The sequence below is a fragment of the Ambystoma mexicanum genome, chromosome 1q (genome assembly GCF_040938575.1).
Source record: "Ambystoma mexicanum isolate Mex_15411 chromosome 1q, UKY_AmexF1_1, whole genome shotgun sequence".
NCBI lineage: Eukaryota > Metazoa > Chordata > Amphibia > Caudata > Ambystomatidae > Ambystoma > Ambystoma mexicanum.
Window position 1 is genome coordinate 843189181 of NC_090922.1, and position 16718 is coordinate 843205898.

The following is a 16718-nucleotide window of genomic DNA, read 5'->3' on the forward strand; positions in this document are numbered from 1 at the left end:
TCTTATTCATTTTGTTCTTTCTGCAGCATTTGACACTGTTGATCACAATCTCCTCACTTACGCCCTTTCTGCTCTTGGTCTACCTGGTACAGTTCCTAAATGGTTCCATTCCTATCTTTCCCGACAGTCTGATTCAGTAACATGGGCTGGACACACCTCCTCTCCCCATCATCTTCTTTATGGCAATCATCAAGGGTCTGTTCTTGGTCCTCTTGTTTTCTCACTTTACACTGCACCCCATTCTGCTCTTATCTCGTCTTTTAATGTCTCATTACATCTTTATGCTGATGACTCTCAAATTTTCTTCATCTTTCTCTTCTTTTGATGACACACTGCTATACAATAGTGGATGTCTTGCCACTTCCTTCACCTTAATCCCTCTAAGACTGAGGTCCTTTTCTTTCCTGCTACCACTATCCCACCTACTCTTCCCCACCCCTCCCTTTCTCCCTTTATCTGTCTTTTTCCTCCTCTGCCCATAACCTGGGTGTATTTTTTGACTCCTCTTTTCTTATTTCATATTTCCTCTACCGCTCGATCTTGTCGCTATGTTGTTCCTGCTTCTCACCCTCTTCCTCTTCGCTCCAACTATAATTCTTCCATTTGTCTTCTTTTCGCTCTTTCTCTTCGATTACGCCTTCTTTACTTTCTATGTCACTTCTTCCATTTGAATCTCGTCTCCTATACAACTTCCTTACGATTGTTTTTACGTGTATCCATGGTCTTGCCAACCTCTATCTTTCTTCACTCGTTTTAATCTATTCCCCTTCCTGACCTTTCCATTCCCAGAATCAGTTTCTTTTTCCTGTTCCTAAGTCCCCTTGCATTTTCTTCTTGTTTCCGGTCCTTTGCCCTTCTTGCACCTAAGCACTGGAATTCCCTTCCTTTTCCTATCTGCTGTTCCCTTCTCTTTATGTTTTTTAGTCTAACCTTAAAACCTATCTGCTATCTTTTCTTTCTAATAATTGACTGATTGTCTCTCTCCCTCTACCGATTTCTTAATTTGGAAATGCATTGCTCATGTTGATTGTACCGTTGTTACTTTAATTTGTACCAGCACTTTTGACTTAAAAGTGCTATATCAGGTCAATAAAATACAAAAATAAATACAAATGTCAAGAAGCTTATCCACTCAACAGGTTTAGCACAATGTTAAGGAGCCCATCCACTCAGCACGTTTACTAGAATGTTAAGGAGCCCATCCACTCAGCACGTTTACTAGAATGTTAAGGAGCCTATCCACTCAGATGGTTTAGCAGAATGTTAAGGAGCACATCCACTCAGCAGGTTTAGCAGAATGTTAAGTAGCCTATCCACTCAGCAGGTTTAGCACAATGTTAGGGAGTAGATCAACTCATGACTGCAGGTCTGAAACAAGACAAGCTTGAAATAACCATGTCCTTTATGACACATCATTTATGCACAGTGCTCTGCCTGGGATAATAGGTGCTCCATGTTTATGCCCACCCTCTTCCCATATTTTAAAGCAGTGGGGGTTCATACCTCGGTGCTCTCCATACGGCTTTCGTTTTCATTAATCACGAAGGGTACTGGCTGGCCTCCAATATCAAGCAGAAGCAGTTTGCAGGTTTCGATCCACTCGTTACACTCCGTCTAGGAATACAAACAAACTGTCAGCCAGCCATATATAGGATGAGTGTACCTACCACTCTGTTGTTGGTAAGAACGTGCAAAACATTACATGACCTCCAAAGAAAGAAATGAGAACTACTGTAAGCTTAATTCAACAAAACAATAAAGCAAGACCATAAATCATGACCTGGGGAACTTTGAATGCACTACCTAAAAAGAGCAAGCATTAACAAAGCCAATGGTTTTGATTTTGTGTGGCAAGGGATCAGCATTTTTCTGCCACTGCCATAATGAAACCACATTGTCATAATATGGCAAATGGTGTTAATACCTCAACCTATTATGTCATGCCTGGAAAATGCCTATGCAATGCCTATGCAAGGTCGGAAACATTTAGCTTTGCCAATGCAAGGAGCAGATGAAAGGACAAGCATGTGGCTAAATGCACACTTGGTTAAGACATTTATGTTACACCAGGTTTTTTTATAGCTGCAAATAAGCCATTGCCATTAAGAAGACTGTCCAAAAAGCACAGAGCTAGCTCAAAGAAAACAGAAGGGGTACATGTTGGGAGGGAAGGGGAAGGTAATCAGTGGTAATAAACAAAGGACTTAGTATGGGCCGGGGGAGTCAATGGGTGAAAGAAAATCCACACAGCACCCACACGATTTGTGTCCCTCAACACATCCCATCACTCTCTTATCTTCACTTCCCATACCAATATAATGTCTATCTCGAGGGAGCAGCATTTAAGAAGTACATGACTATTTTTTTTGCCAAACTTTCGACTCCCACATTCCGCTGGCAGCCTGTAAATACTAGGCAGTGTAATTTCATACAGAGAATCATTTTGCTGATAGTAAAAGAAAGTAAATAGTGCAGGTCCGAGCAGACATTGTGGTCAAATCTGTTAAAGAACCCCTAAGCTACTTCTTGAAGTGGATGGTGGCTACATGTCTGTAGAAGAAACATGTCGGAAAATACCTTTAACTATGCAACAACAAGAAGCAGTGTCAAGAAGCCAAACCTAATGGATAAGGGGGAAAAGTAAGTCTCCAAAAGGGAAATGTCTCTTTCCTATGGCAATATACAAAAACAAATAAGAATATCATTTAAACAAGTGATTCCATGAGAAAAAGAGTACAACACACATGGACATGAAGGGATCCAGAAACAATAATTGGCAAAACCAACTGTGCTGGCTCTTGTGTAGGCAAGTGATAGGCATTTTGACAAACATAACAATACTACCAGGCCATTAGATGGCAACAGCTGGAACTTGGTGTGATTCCATTGGCATAAGATAGAAATGCCAGGCAAATGCCTATCCAACACCTATACACAAGCCAACACTGTCGTCTGTTTCAATGCTTGTTTTTAACAGTACAAGGAACCGATCTAAATTAAGCGGCTGAAGGCACACTTAGTTAGGCATTTTTATCACACCATTTGCACATTTCAAGATGCAATTAAGCCATTAACTCTCAGCAAGCAGCTTAATAATAACTCAGGCAGCCAAAGTTGCAAACTTTGTCCTGCCTGAGAGTTAGCTCAAAGAGATCCCAGCAGGATGTGTTTTTGGGGGAGGCAGATAGTGGGTGTGAATGGGCACAGGGATTAGCATGGCCATTGGCCTGTCACCGTGAAATTAACTCGCTACACTAATGTATGTAAAGGGGCTGCCCAGCGCATCACTGCACCACTATCCAGCCCACTTTGAAATGTGTGAGTCTCCTTTGAGAATAAGGAGACCTGTGCATTTCTACCATGAGCGCAAATGAAAAAAGCACAACTTCTGCATTTTTAAAATGTGTGCTCCTTTTTGACAATCTAGCCTTTAATATCTAGCAGTCCCACGTCACTGCATCGGGCAAATGTCGGGGCCTTCTCCTTGTTTTAGGGCCACTGGTGCACAGAACCAATGGCATTCAGCATTTTACAAGATAACTGGGGATATTGGCAGCTTGTAATTTTCTTTGTAGTTTTTTCTCTGCTCCAGGAAGGGCACTGAAATGAGGGCCTGGTGGTGGTCGTGGCACTTAAAACTGCTGTGTGGGGATGAAACCCTAAGGTGCTAAACGGGCGTTATGGGGGTGGCGGGGGTACAGGGTAGCCCATCCCTCAAGGGGTGCTTATAAGCACTGTAATCTAGGCAAACAGCCTTCTTTCCTGATCAGCTGAGGGCAGTAAGGTTACACTCCCGCCCACCCAGAAGTTGTAATGCATAAATAAGGATTGTTAATTTGCTATAATCTGTGTTTAAATTTTACAGCAGAACCGTCGCAGTGGAGGTACATGGTGCATCCAGGCTGGTAGGCCTGCCGGAATCTACAAGGGTCTGGCAGTGTACGAGATTGTCATTGGCGGAGTAGTTAACTCAGCAGGCCATGGGGAAAGTGGGGGAGGAATGTGCGGGTGGTGGGATGGAAGGGGAGGCGGATAGGTGCAAGAATCAAGAATGTCAGAGGACTATGCAACTGGCGGCAGGGGCTGGCAGGCACAAGGTAACAGGGCGCAGGGTAATCAAGTTAGTCGCCAAAAGGGGTGAGAGGCTAAAGGTACAGAAAAGCGGCTCAGCAACTTGGGGAGTTGGTAGAGGACTAGTGGTCGGTTACCAAGGGGAGCAAAGTGCGGGTGGCTGGGAAATCAAGAGAGACATGAGTAGACAGAATGAAAGGAACCCAAGAATGAAAGGAACCCAAGGGACGGGGAGAGGTCCAGAGACCTGGGAACGCAAGGAAACACAGGAGAGGACAACTGGCCCAGGAACAAGTGGGAGGAAGCTACAACATCGGGGGGGTGGGGGGGTGAAGCCAGCAAGCAACCCCCAGGGGAACGAGAAGTAGTCAACGGGGTAAGGGAAGGGGGCAAGTGAACGGGCAAGGAAGGAAAACAGGAAACTAAAAAGGGGCATTTAAGTGGGTAAGTCACACAAGCAACGGGGATGGAGTAGTAGGCCAGGAGACCAGGTGGAAGAGGCAGCGGTTAGGTACCTAGGGAGGGGAGGGGTGAGTAGGCGAGAGAGTTACAGGACCCCGGGGGTGAGAAATAAGAAATAAGATAGAGACCTGGAAGCTGGGGGTCGGTGTATGAAGGGGTTGGGTGAAGGAAAAGTTTAGAGCACTTACACCTGACCAACAGGGAGCAAGGGGTGGGGCAGGCGACAGGGGTGAAAAGTTGTTTAACGATCATGCTCCTGGGAAAAGTAGTAAACTGGATCGGCTGCAATGGAAGCTGTTGCCGAAATGGGGAGTGTTTGAAGTTGGGAGTTAATAAAGTGTAAGGGCACCAGCTCCGCCCAACGGATGCTGCGCGCCATCAAGTGGGGAAGTTTAAGGGTTTTCAGCTCAGCACAGAATCCTGATGCTGTATTACCAAGTAACGGAACGCCTGTAAGCTACCTCCTGCTTAATATAGCAACTGCGGCCTATCCACCCACAATCTGAGTCAGTGTGTTATTTCAGAGGGGTTGTGGGTGGAAGGCATGGCAATGGGGGAAATGTGTGGCGGTATACGCAAGGAAAACCAAGCTGAATTGAAAATCAGGCATGCCAATACAGGGCCCGGGAGCCGGTGATGGGGTGTTGCGGCTGCAGTAAAAGCCAATGCTGGGCTTCACATGCCCCCAGGTCATTCCCCAAGTGTGTTTCTTTCATGTCTTATCTTTTATCAATGGGCAGCAGCAGACACATGTGAATTGGAGAGTGCTAATGGCCCCTTTCCCTGACAAGTCACAGCTCACTGGGAAGGGGCCATACGCATTCCAAAGCCCCTCATTCTGCCTGTTCTCAAGTAAATGGCTGCACCACATAATCCTGAAACAGTGTAATGCATGCACACTTGCACATTTTATTCAGAAGGTTCTTGTGTAAAATAATACTGTGATGTGAAGCGAAGTCGGGCAATACACAGTGATGTCTGGCTGTCTTGTGCAGGTAAGACATTTCCAAGCATCAGGGTTTAGGGAGAAGCTGTAACGCAACCCAGCCAGAGCTCCAGAGTGATGGGGGTCATGTCCATGGCATTGGGCGGCTGACTCCCATGTGGGTTGACCATCCCCAAACACAGCAGGAGTACCAGGGAGCCCCCTGGAAAGGCTCCCATCCATTCCTGGAGGGGAATTCTGTAACGCAGCCAAGACAGAGCTCCAGGAAGGTCAGGGGTGATGTCCCAGGCCTTGGGCACCCGTCTCCCATGTGGGTCGACCATCCCAAGCCAAGCCTGGAGCTCTGGCTGGGCTGCGTTACAGCTTTTCCCTCCAGGAAGGGACGTCGACCCTGATGGGGCTCATCTGGACAGCTGTTGAGCTTGGGTGCTGTTCATCCAAATGGGAGACAGACACGCAAGGCCGGTGACATCACTCCCGAACATTCTGGAGCTCTCGCTGGGTGGCGTCACAGAATTTCACTCCGGGAAGGGATGGGGACACTGCCGGGCCTAACTGGAACCACCTGGGAGACAGCCAACCAAGGCCAGGGACATGACCTCCCACCACCCTGGAGCTCTGGCTGGGCTGCGTTAGAGAATTTACCTCTTGGAAGGGAGGGGGACCCTGCCTTGGCTCGCTGGAACCGGCACGGGGCTTGCGGATGATCAATCCACATGGGAGATGGGAACCCATGGCCGGGACATCACCTCCAACCATCCTCGAGCTCTCGCTGGGTTGCAATACAGAATTTCCCCCAGGGACGCAATGGGGACCCTGCTGGGCCTCCCTGGAACCACCGCTGGGATTGGGGACGTTCAACCCACATGGGAGACAGCTGACCAAGGCCAGGCCCATGACTCCCCACCACCCTGAAGCTCTGGCTGGGTTGCTTTACAGAATTTCCCTCTGGGAAGGGATGGGGTCCCTGCCGGGCCTCCCTGGAACCGGCACTGGGCTTGGGGACGAACAATCCACATGGGAGACGGGTGCCCATGGCTGGGACATCACCCTCGACTGTCCTGGAGTTCTGGCTGCCATGCATTAGAGCTTTTCACTCTGGTTAGGGATGGGGACTCTGCCGGGGATCCCCAGGACTGCCGTTGGACTTGTGAACCGGCAACACTTTTCTTTTCTGCCCAGGTAGGAGCAGCCACACATGTGAGGTACCGTTTTTGTCGGGACACCTGTGGGAAGGTAGGACATGTGTTGTTTTCGGTGTGTTTCGATGGTTTTGTGGTGGGAAATGTTTGAAAATTGTGTTTTGTTCCCTAAATATTGGTCTTTGCTGGGCCTCGTAGGTAATAAATTCAAGGGTGATTCGCGCAAGTCAGACCTCTGTGGATTCCCATTGGTGTCTTCTATTCAGAAATGCATGCAGTTCCCCGTTTTCCTTGGTGCTGCGACACCCCAGGCCCAAATCTGTAGGTTGTCTTCCCAAACCCTTTGGGGATAGCAGTGGTTTAGCCTTTTCCCTTTGCGCCCAGGTAGGTGCACCCACACATGTGAGGTACCGTTTTCATTGGAACACCTGTGGGAGCGCGAGAAGGTAGGACATGTGTTGTTGGCTGCGTGTTTCGATGGTTCCTTGGTGGCGCGTGTCTGATAATTGTGTTTTTTTCCCTAAAATTTAGACTTGGCCAGGCCGTGTGTGTAATAACTTCAAGGGCGATTTGCGCATGTCAGACCTCAGTGGATTCCTGCGGTTGTTCTCTTTTCAGAAATGCATGGGGTTCCCTGTTTTCCTTGGTGGCTAAGACACCCAGGCCCAAATCTGTAGGTTGTCCACAAGAGCCAAATCCTGCAAAATGTTCTCTCCCGAAATCCTCTGAGATACCAGTGGTTTAGCCTTTTCCCTTTGCAACCAGGTACACCACTCGCGCATGTGAGGTATCGTTTTCGTCGGGACACCTGTGGGTACGCAGAAAGGTAGGACATGTGTTGTTGGCAGCGTGTTTTGGTGGTTTCCTGGTGGGAAATGTTGTCATGGTCACAGCCAAAACTCCCTATGGCCATTCCAAGAAAACCTGGTCCGGAGCATATCATTCTTGGATTAAATGCAGATTCAATATTGAGGAAGCTAGTGAGGAGCCACTTCCTGACTTCCAAACATGGCCGCATCCTAATTCCCAGAAGTTACAGTGTAGGTCTAGTCATCACCACTCTGTCCCTACATAAGCCCCGCCCCTCGAGGGCTCTGCGCTTCGCGTCTTTTCTGCTTCGGCAGTTAACGCTTACCGCGGTCTGCTCTTGAAGAGAATTACAGTTCTATTCCTTTCACAGTTTCACAGAACCAAAGCCTTAGTATTCCCTTCCTTGTCAGTTTAATTCAAGTGTCCTAGTATTATTTTCCGTTCTCCGTACTCTTGTCAGTAGTTCCCTGTCAGTCAGCTGTTCCTGTCATCGTTCGCTTCGCCGTTGCCTCAGGTGGTTTTGAAGTGCATTGCCGTGTACGGAGCTATTGCAGTCACCGCACCTCATTCACAGCAAGTATCCTTGTGCATGCGGTTGCCCCGTAAAGCTGACTCGCTCTCAGGTTGGCATGTAACTGTATGGTGTGAGTTTATTTGGAGTGCGTGGATCATGCGGAGTAGCCATTATGCTCTGCTTGTACACGCTGGTGTATGCATTTTAAACGCTCGCAACTCCATTCCCATTTTCCTCAGAAGTTGTTGTTACCATTTCTCCTCATAGAATTCAGTCAGAAAATACTTAAATAGAAGGAGAGATAAGATTCCGCTTGCCAACGTCTTGTGGCATCTGCACATTGTGGAATAAGTGGAATTTGGCATTTTCCTCAAGGTGTGTTTGTAACCTGTGTAGAACTAGGTGTTTTTTTCATTATAATTGGGGTTCCTTCTGTGCCCTCAGAGTTGTTACCATTTGTTATCCCATTCAAGTACTCTCCTCTCCTCCCCACATTAATTGCTGTATTCACTAGTGCCAGTCCCACTTATTTCCTTCACATCTACAGAACCTCTAGTCCTGCCATTGCCCATTCTTCTGAACAAGCGCCCCTGCGCAGATGCAGGATGGAGAGCTCACCATATAAAGGCAGAAGGTAAATAATAAGAAAGTAATCATAGTACTTTCACATTGAGTTAGTGCCCATTGTCGCCCGCATCTTAAAACTTGAATCCTTGTTCTAATAAGAGCCTTCTGTGTTTTGATAGGAATTCCATTGCAGTAAGGAGGCCTCTAATTAGTAGTAGCATCACTCTCTAAGAAGAGTCCTCGTAGTGTTCCCACGGAGTTCAGGTAAGCGTTACAAATGTCTGAAAATTGATGGGGCTATGACTACCTACATGTGGGAAGAAAAAAGGGTCAAATCTGGCTCAGATATCACATGTAACAAAAGAATTACAACGGACTGAATGGCAACATACCAAAATCACCAAAAAAGGGCTCGCCACTGGGAGGGAAACCCCCAAGCAGTTAAGGGGCTAAATGCCACCACCCGGTCCATCTCCTTCTGGCCTACCACATATGGTGTCAGGAGTGGGATTTGGGCCACCTGCCAAAAATTGGTGAACCCTTAAATTCAGTAACTACGTAAGAGTCCACAGGCTTTGGCTTCCATAGTAGCATGGATATCACAATTCAAGCAGAACAGCAGTTAACCCCCACTGGACTCATTCTGTAAGCTCCCAAGGAACCTATGTATGACAAGCCTCAAAGTCAGGGCTGGCATGAAGATACAGTCTTGAAGTTATGGCCGGGGTCAGTGACACTGATTATAGGGGTCATCTAAAGATACTAATTCAGAACAATAAAAAACAACCCTACCAAGTGAAAATAGGGGAAAAGATTGCCCAGGCATACTTGAAAATGCTAACTTTCCCCTCCCTAGGGATGTGGCCGAGCAAGAAGTAAGGGAAAGGGCTACCTAAGGGTTTGGAGAGGCAGATCAACTGTCTCTGGAAAAACATACTCTCCAGGTGGAAGAAGCCGAGCTTATCCATGATGTAGGTTTTGCTCAGCATAACGATCCAATGTTATCAGAAGCCTTCTCTAAAGTAATTCCTTAAGTAGAAGGCAGGGCCCAAGGTGGCCCCTTTTTTTTCCTTGATGAGGGGACTCTTATATAGAGGTGATACCATCTCTGAGGGCTTGGAAAGAACACAGCTGGTAATCCCTGGAAGCCACTTGAGAATAGTCCTTGAACTTGCACATTCCGATTTAACATCTGGGCACCGGGGTATCACTCGAACTCAGGTCCAAGTGATACCCAGAGTCTATTGGCCAGGAGTTCACGTCGATGTGAAGAACTTTGTAAATACCTGCCCATATGTCAGAAAACGGCTAACGCCAGGGTTTCACCTGCTCTGCTTCAACCTCTTCCGATTATAGCGATACCATTCTCACGTTTCGGAATGGATATCAATGGTCCACTTGAACCCTCAAAGTTAGGGAATACATATATATTAGTCATAATTGACTATGCAACCAGGTGTCCTGAGGCCTTTGCACTTAGAAACAATACCACACAACAAATCTTGAATCACCTTATCCCCTTTCTGTCCCGGGTGGGATTTCCCAAGCAGATCTTGATGAACCAGGGAACTACATTTAAGTCGCAGAGCATACCTGAGGTGAAGGAAATACTGTAAATAAAGATGCTCAGGATCTCAGTTTACCATCCCCAAACTGACGGCTTAGTGAAGCACTTCCACTAGACCTTAAAGAAAATCTTGAGGAAACTGGTTGAAGCCGTTGGTTAGAACTGGGACACGACGATCCCCTGGGCATTGTTTGAAGTATGAAAATCCCCTCAGGCCTCCCTTTGAACCTTTATATGGCTGCGAGTCGAGAGAAGTCCTTGACATGCTCAGGGAAACCTGGGAAGAGAGGGAGGAAGCACTTATTCTCATCTGTCAAAAATGCTCACGCCTGAAACAACATATGACGACAGTCAGGGAAGTTGTAACAACACATCTGACCCAGGCCTAAGAAAACCAAAAGGCCCAGTATAATTAAAAGGCTATCCACGATTCCTTCTCAATAGGTCAAAAGGTACGGATATTAATACATACGTCGGAGAATAAGATGCTCTCCAAACGGTTTGAGCCATATGAAATAGTAGAACAAAAAGGTCTGTATAATTATGTGGTAGTCTAGCCAGATAATAGGCAGAAAACCTAAAACGACCACATCAATTAATTAAAGTAATGGCAAAAAGACCCTGCAAAAAACACCTCAGTAACTATGGCCACTTTGTTAACTCAAGAGGGTAAGACAGATTGAGTTGCCTCCCGAACAACAGAAAGATATACAAGACTTGTTAAGCCAATTCCCAGATTTCTTTGCTGACAAACCCGGGAGGGTACGACAGTTTATGCATCATTTAACAACACCCAAGGGAAGATAGTAAACCTGAAACCCTACCGATTCCCAGAAGCCTGGAAAGAGACAATCCGTGCAAAGGTGGAAAGCATGTTAGAGGCAACATAACTGATCCCTCTGAAAGCCCGTGGTCCTCACCAATAGTCCTTGTTGCCAAACAAGATTGGTCGTGGAGATTTTGTATTTATTTTCAGAAATAAATTCCATCTCCCAATATGACAATTATCCGATGGCTCGCATCAACGATTTGAATGACAAACTGGGAACCGCTAAATACATCTCCACGATCGATCTTACAAAGGGCTATTGGCAGGTGCCCCTAAATCCGTCTGATAGGGAAAAGACGGCTTTCTCCACTCCCAGAGGATTGTTTCAATTTAAGTTGTTATGTTTTGAGTTACACAGGGCCCCAGCCACCTTCCAAGGCTTAATGGACAAGGTATTGCGCCTGTTTACACATTTCTGTGGCGCATACCATGACTGCTTTAAGAATTGGGTACTTCCCTAATTTTTTATTTAAGGGGGATCAGTATTCAAGTGGGAAGGATACAAGATTCATATAAAAGAAGGAAGGACTGAGAGGAGCAGGGTTGACCGGTAACCCTAAGAAAGGCCACCTAGCACAGTCTGCACTGCAGTCAAATACCTAGGGTTTTTCATAGGTAATGGATTTGTGCAACCTCAGGCAGAAAAGGTCAAAGCCATAAAGTTAACACCAGCTCCGAAAACAAAAAGAGAACTCAGAGCCTTCTTAGGCTTAACAGGCTGCTACTGTATGTTCATCCCTAGCTATTTAGCCATCACATCCTGCCTCACCGATAAACTCAAAAATGTGGTTCCACAGAAATTGAGATGTAGGAAACCTGATCAAGATAGTTTTGATACCCTAAAACAGATTCTCTGTAGTGAACCCGTTCTCAAAGTCCCAAATTTCAACAGGGAGTTTATCCTCCAAACCGATGCTTGCAAGGTCGGGATTGGGTCTGTGCTCTAACAGGAATATGAGGTGGTAGACCATCCAGTCCTGTATATTAGCAGGAAGCTTTCTTATCCGAGAACTAAATTATCCAGCCACTGAGCTAGAGGACCTTGCCATTAAGTGGCAAGTGAAATATCTAAAATACTATCTGTCAGGTTGGAGGTTCAGGTTAGTGACTGACCATTCTGCTATAACCTGGCTATGTCTTAAAAAGGATATTGACCCATGGATCATGCAATGGTTTCTTAATCTTCAACCCTATTGGTTCACCACAGAACATCGGAAAGGAAGGGGGCAAGGGAATGTTGACTTCCTTAGTAGGTTTCACCTTGGTGAAGATGGCGAAGGCCAAAGCTTAAGGGAGAGGTTATGTGACAATTCACGAGATCTCGTCACTTCTCCCCAGAGGGGAGCCCTTCCCTGTGACACATTTCTGCAGCAAAAATGATAGACTTGGATTGGATGAAGCCACATAACTGGCTTGAGGTCAACTGTCAAAAGACATGAGGTGTGCCCCACCAGCTTTCCCTAAACAAGTAAATATATAAAAACAAATATTACCTGGCCATCGAGAGTGACATCTGCTTGACATCCTGTGGTGGCGAAAAGCAGGATCTCACAAAGAGAGACTCCCATCCTGCAGACTAAACCCCTTTCTAAGGAGTTGTTCACAACATCTAATAAATATTCTAATCTTAACAATTCAGTCTCTATCTGCTATCTATTGTAAGGTATCTAAGAATTCCGTTTGTTATGAAAATAATACTGCGAAGAAGGGGAGACTGAAAACAATGAAGAGCAGCCAGTGGTTGGCCACCAACCCAACTGGGATGAAGAAGATTAAACAAGGAGTCTCTACTCTTTCATGGAAAAGAGACTAAGGACTATGCAGCTACACTGGGGAGGAACCAGCATTTTAGGATAAAGAGAGAAGAAGTACAAATGCAGAGTGTTCTCGTTAACCGGGAAGTTCAAACCTGGACCGAAGACGAAGCTGGAAGACGCCAATGTGGCCTTGAGACAAATAAAGCTGAGAAGCTGAAGGACGTGGCACGGCGATGGGAAAAAGTCAGCTGGCGTGTCTGGGAAGTTCGTGGATGTGGTGGGGTGACCCAATAAGGGTGGACTGGCTGTTCCAAAAACTACGCTGTGACTGTACCAGAATGGGCTGCGCTGAGCCACTCGCCAAAGAAAGAAGAAACCGACAAACAAAGTGGATGTTTCAGAGGGAAGGTCCTGACCCCACTGGAAGAACCAGTGATGCCTACCCTGAGCAGACGAGGTAACAGGAACAGTGGGAGATCCCTGAGGGAGGCAGGCCGACCAAGGGTAGCGGATACCGAGAGATCAATCATACTCATCCCAGTACAGGTCAATGTTATGAATACAGCCATTCATAACATTGACCTGTACTGGGATTGTACAGGTCAATGTTATGATCTTGCTCCGGGAAAGATCACCCACATTATAATACGTATGATCTGTTTGAATACTGAGCAAAGAGTGGAGGATACCAAGTGACCAGTTAAACTTGTTCCAGTGAATGTGAATGTTGTGAATACCGACCAGAAAGTAAAGAATACTCAGGGACCAATCCTACTCGTCCCATTACCGGAAAAGGTTGTGAAAACTGACAAGAGAGTAAAGAGTGCTCAGGGACCAATCATACTTGTCCCAATGTTTATGAAGGTTGTGAGTGTAGAGAAGGAGAAAGATTACTGAGGGACACTTCCAAATAGTCCCACTAAACCGGAACATTGTAAGAGCCAAGACGCTTATGGTCCTCAACACCCAATATGGAAATATCATGAATATCAAGGGAGAAACAAAAGTGATTAAAGGACTAACCAGAAGAGTCCTAATTCTTTGGCATACTGGTAAGTAATCAGAGACTGTCAAAGTAACAGTCCGAAGGAGCGTGATAACCTAAATAACATTTACCTTCAGAGAAGGATCTAAGAACAGATCATGTTTTGTGGAAACAAGGAACTTTTGTAGACTGAAGCAAGGGAAGCCCAGTAAGGTTACAAGTTCCCTTAATGAACAGAGAGAACTGATAAACTACATCATTGAAAGCCATCGCAAGACAAGAATTGTCTGGGGTCTAGGAGCCCATCCAGGAGAAGGGAGTCATTCTCCTGGACCTCTTTTTCCTTTGACTTTTCATAACTAAGGCTAGGGATAGAACTAGTTTTTGGACTGCAGATGGATCATTATTTTTGGACATCACTGACAACGAACACCCTAGTTATATTATGTGGGGGAGGGCCAATCTTTAGAGATAGGGACAAATAGGCATTTTTCTTATCATTTAAATAAAGAAACTTGTTGAAATGCCGCCACTTGGTCCATCTCCTTCTTCTGGCCTACCACACTTGCCAACTTCTAGCCCCCATAATACAAAACCCACACCGGACGTCCTGTATCCCCAACTCCTGCAACACAATACCGATTCCTGGCATCTTGCATTGCTTCTCATGACGACTCTGAGGAGCTGCCAACATTGCAAGGTTCCTAGGAACATGCTTTATGCTGTAGGGTGGAACAGAATGTCGCGATGACCAGGTAATATTTGTTTTTATATATTTATTTTTTTCAGGAAAAGCTGGTGGGGCACAGCTCATGTCTGTCATGGCCAGTTGACCACAAGCCAGTTATGTGGCTTTATCCAATACAAGTCTATCATTTTGCTGCAGAAATGTTCAGGGTCGCCTATTGAATTAGGTCTACTGCATCTTCCCTGCTAAGACCCTAACTTGCAAAGGGTACAACATTTTGCTGCAAAATCTTTGTTCAGCCTAAAGCGACTGGACCATGTTACCCCTTCCCTGAAACTGCTACATTGATCTTGCAGGCTGGCCCAAATCTACTTAACTAGAGGATGGTTGCCATTCCAGATACTTAAGCACAGCCTCCTAACACCAGTTTGTCTACTTCAAGTCAAGGTACAATCAGAGTAATTCAAAAGTCTGTGCTGTGCAAAAAAAACTGTAAAAACCTGGCGAAAAAGGTTTAAGCCAGGTTTGGCAGCTGATTGCTACTCCTTCAGATTTAGAAAGTTGCCATATCGCCTGTATTTTACAACATACCTTCTAAAACCACCTGGTTTTACGCCAGCTGGACATAATCATGCAGGCATCAAACCAATGTTTTCTAAATGAAACCGCCTATTTTTGTACCTGGTAAGAGCATTATGATTCCATGGGTATTCATTGTAAATCGAGGAGGAATCTTAGGAAAATCTCCCCTAAAGATCTTGTGGAAGTGACCTCACAAATACTTTCAAATACCACAGAGAATTACAGCCCTAATGATTTGGCAATATTCTTCAAAATGCAGATGACATGTATGCTTGACAGGATTGAGCCAATAAAACTAATCACAGTAAGAGAGGGAAACCCCACCCGCACTTGAATACTTAATGAAAAAGAAAAGACAGGCTGAACGTCTCTGGTTAAAATCCAAGTACCACAGCCACAAAATAGTCTGGAAAATCATAGAAAAAAGTTACAAGACCGCCATTCTTGAGTCCAAGAAATATTTTCTAAATGTCAAAATAGACAAAGCAAAGAATTGCTCTAAAGAACTGTTTAAAACTCTGATATTTCTCGAGAACCCACAAGTTCAATCTCAAACATTTGTACCCACCAAAATCCACTGCGCAAGGGCACAACTTGCTTTCATAGACAAAACTGCAGTCACACAGGAAATCTAACTCCCAAACCATTTTCGTCCCACTCCTGCTGACACCACTCTACCCTTACCTAAAACAGAGAAACGGGAACAGGGTTCCGACCTTCCTTGCTTCTAATTCAAGCCTGTGACCATCCTTGAATTGACGGAAGCCCTCACTAATATGAATCCCACTTTCTGCCCTGGGGACGTCTTATCGTCCAAGATCATTCTGGAACATAAAAACACTTTCTTACCATTTCTGGTTCGCTTTGTGAATGCCTCCTTCTAGCACAACAGTGTCCCTGAGTGCATCAAACAGGTGACCATCACCACACTTATCAAGAAGGCTGGGCTCAACCCAGACTATACCACCAATCTCAGACCCGCCACAAACTCCCTTTTCTTTTTAAGAGTAATAGATAAAATCGCCACTAGGCAATACCAAAACTTTCTAGAACAATACTCAATCCTACACCCTAAGCAGTCTGGCTTCAGGGCTCACCACAGCACTGAGAGCACCCTCCTAGATCTTCAGACCAATATTTTACACTTGGTTGATAACAAAGGATGTGGGCTCTTGGTGCTGGTGGACCTATCAGCTGCTTTTGATTTGCTAGACCATAACATCCTCCTCCAATCACTTGAAAACATTCATTGGTAGATGTTCCCATCAGGCAACATTTTGGATACTTTCCTTTTTGGCTGACAGATCCTCGACAGTCTACTGGGGAGATTACCACTCTGACCCCGTCACCATTAGTTGCGGGGTTCCTCAGGGAGCTTGCCTGTCACCGGCACTTTTCAATGTGTACACCAAGCCACTGTGTGACTTATCGGATGAGACAAATGCCCTTTTCTTTCAAACTATGCACATGACACCCAAATCCTTCTAACCATGGATGGCGATTATGATCATGATTCCAACAAACGGAATTCTATCTACCACAAGGTCAAGGAATGGATGACCACACATCTGATGTGTTTGAACAATGCCAAGACCGAGCTCTCGCTCTGTGGTCCGTTGGCACCCCTGTTGGGCCATGCCACGTACATCACATAGTACTCAGGAGCCAGTCTCTGGTTCAGCCTTCCCCTTATTCACTCCTTTACACAATTTACCCCTTCTTAACCTGCCCCTCTCTTTCCTCTCGCTTCCTGCTCCCTCCCATAGTCTTCAGCCCTTTCCTTTAAAAGGATAGTCCA

General features: G+C 45.8%; 1 protein-coding gene across 3 annotated transcripts in view; it reads right to left on the bottom strand.

The window, feature by feature from the left end:
- AXDND1 (axonemal dynein light chain domain containing 1) overlaps positions 1–16718 on the bottom strand; it is an 871721-nt gene that overhangs the window by 146159 nt on the left and 708844 nt on the right. For all 3 annotated transcript variants that reach the window (XM_069641478.1, XM_069641476.1, XM_069641477.1), the window contains one exon: positions 1504–1614. In XM_069641478.1, coding sequence (XP_069497579.1) covers positions 1504–1614 — 111 coding nt within the window. The remainder of the gene's footprint in view (positions 1–1503; positions 1615–16718) is intronic.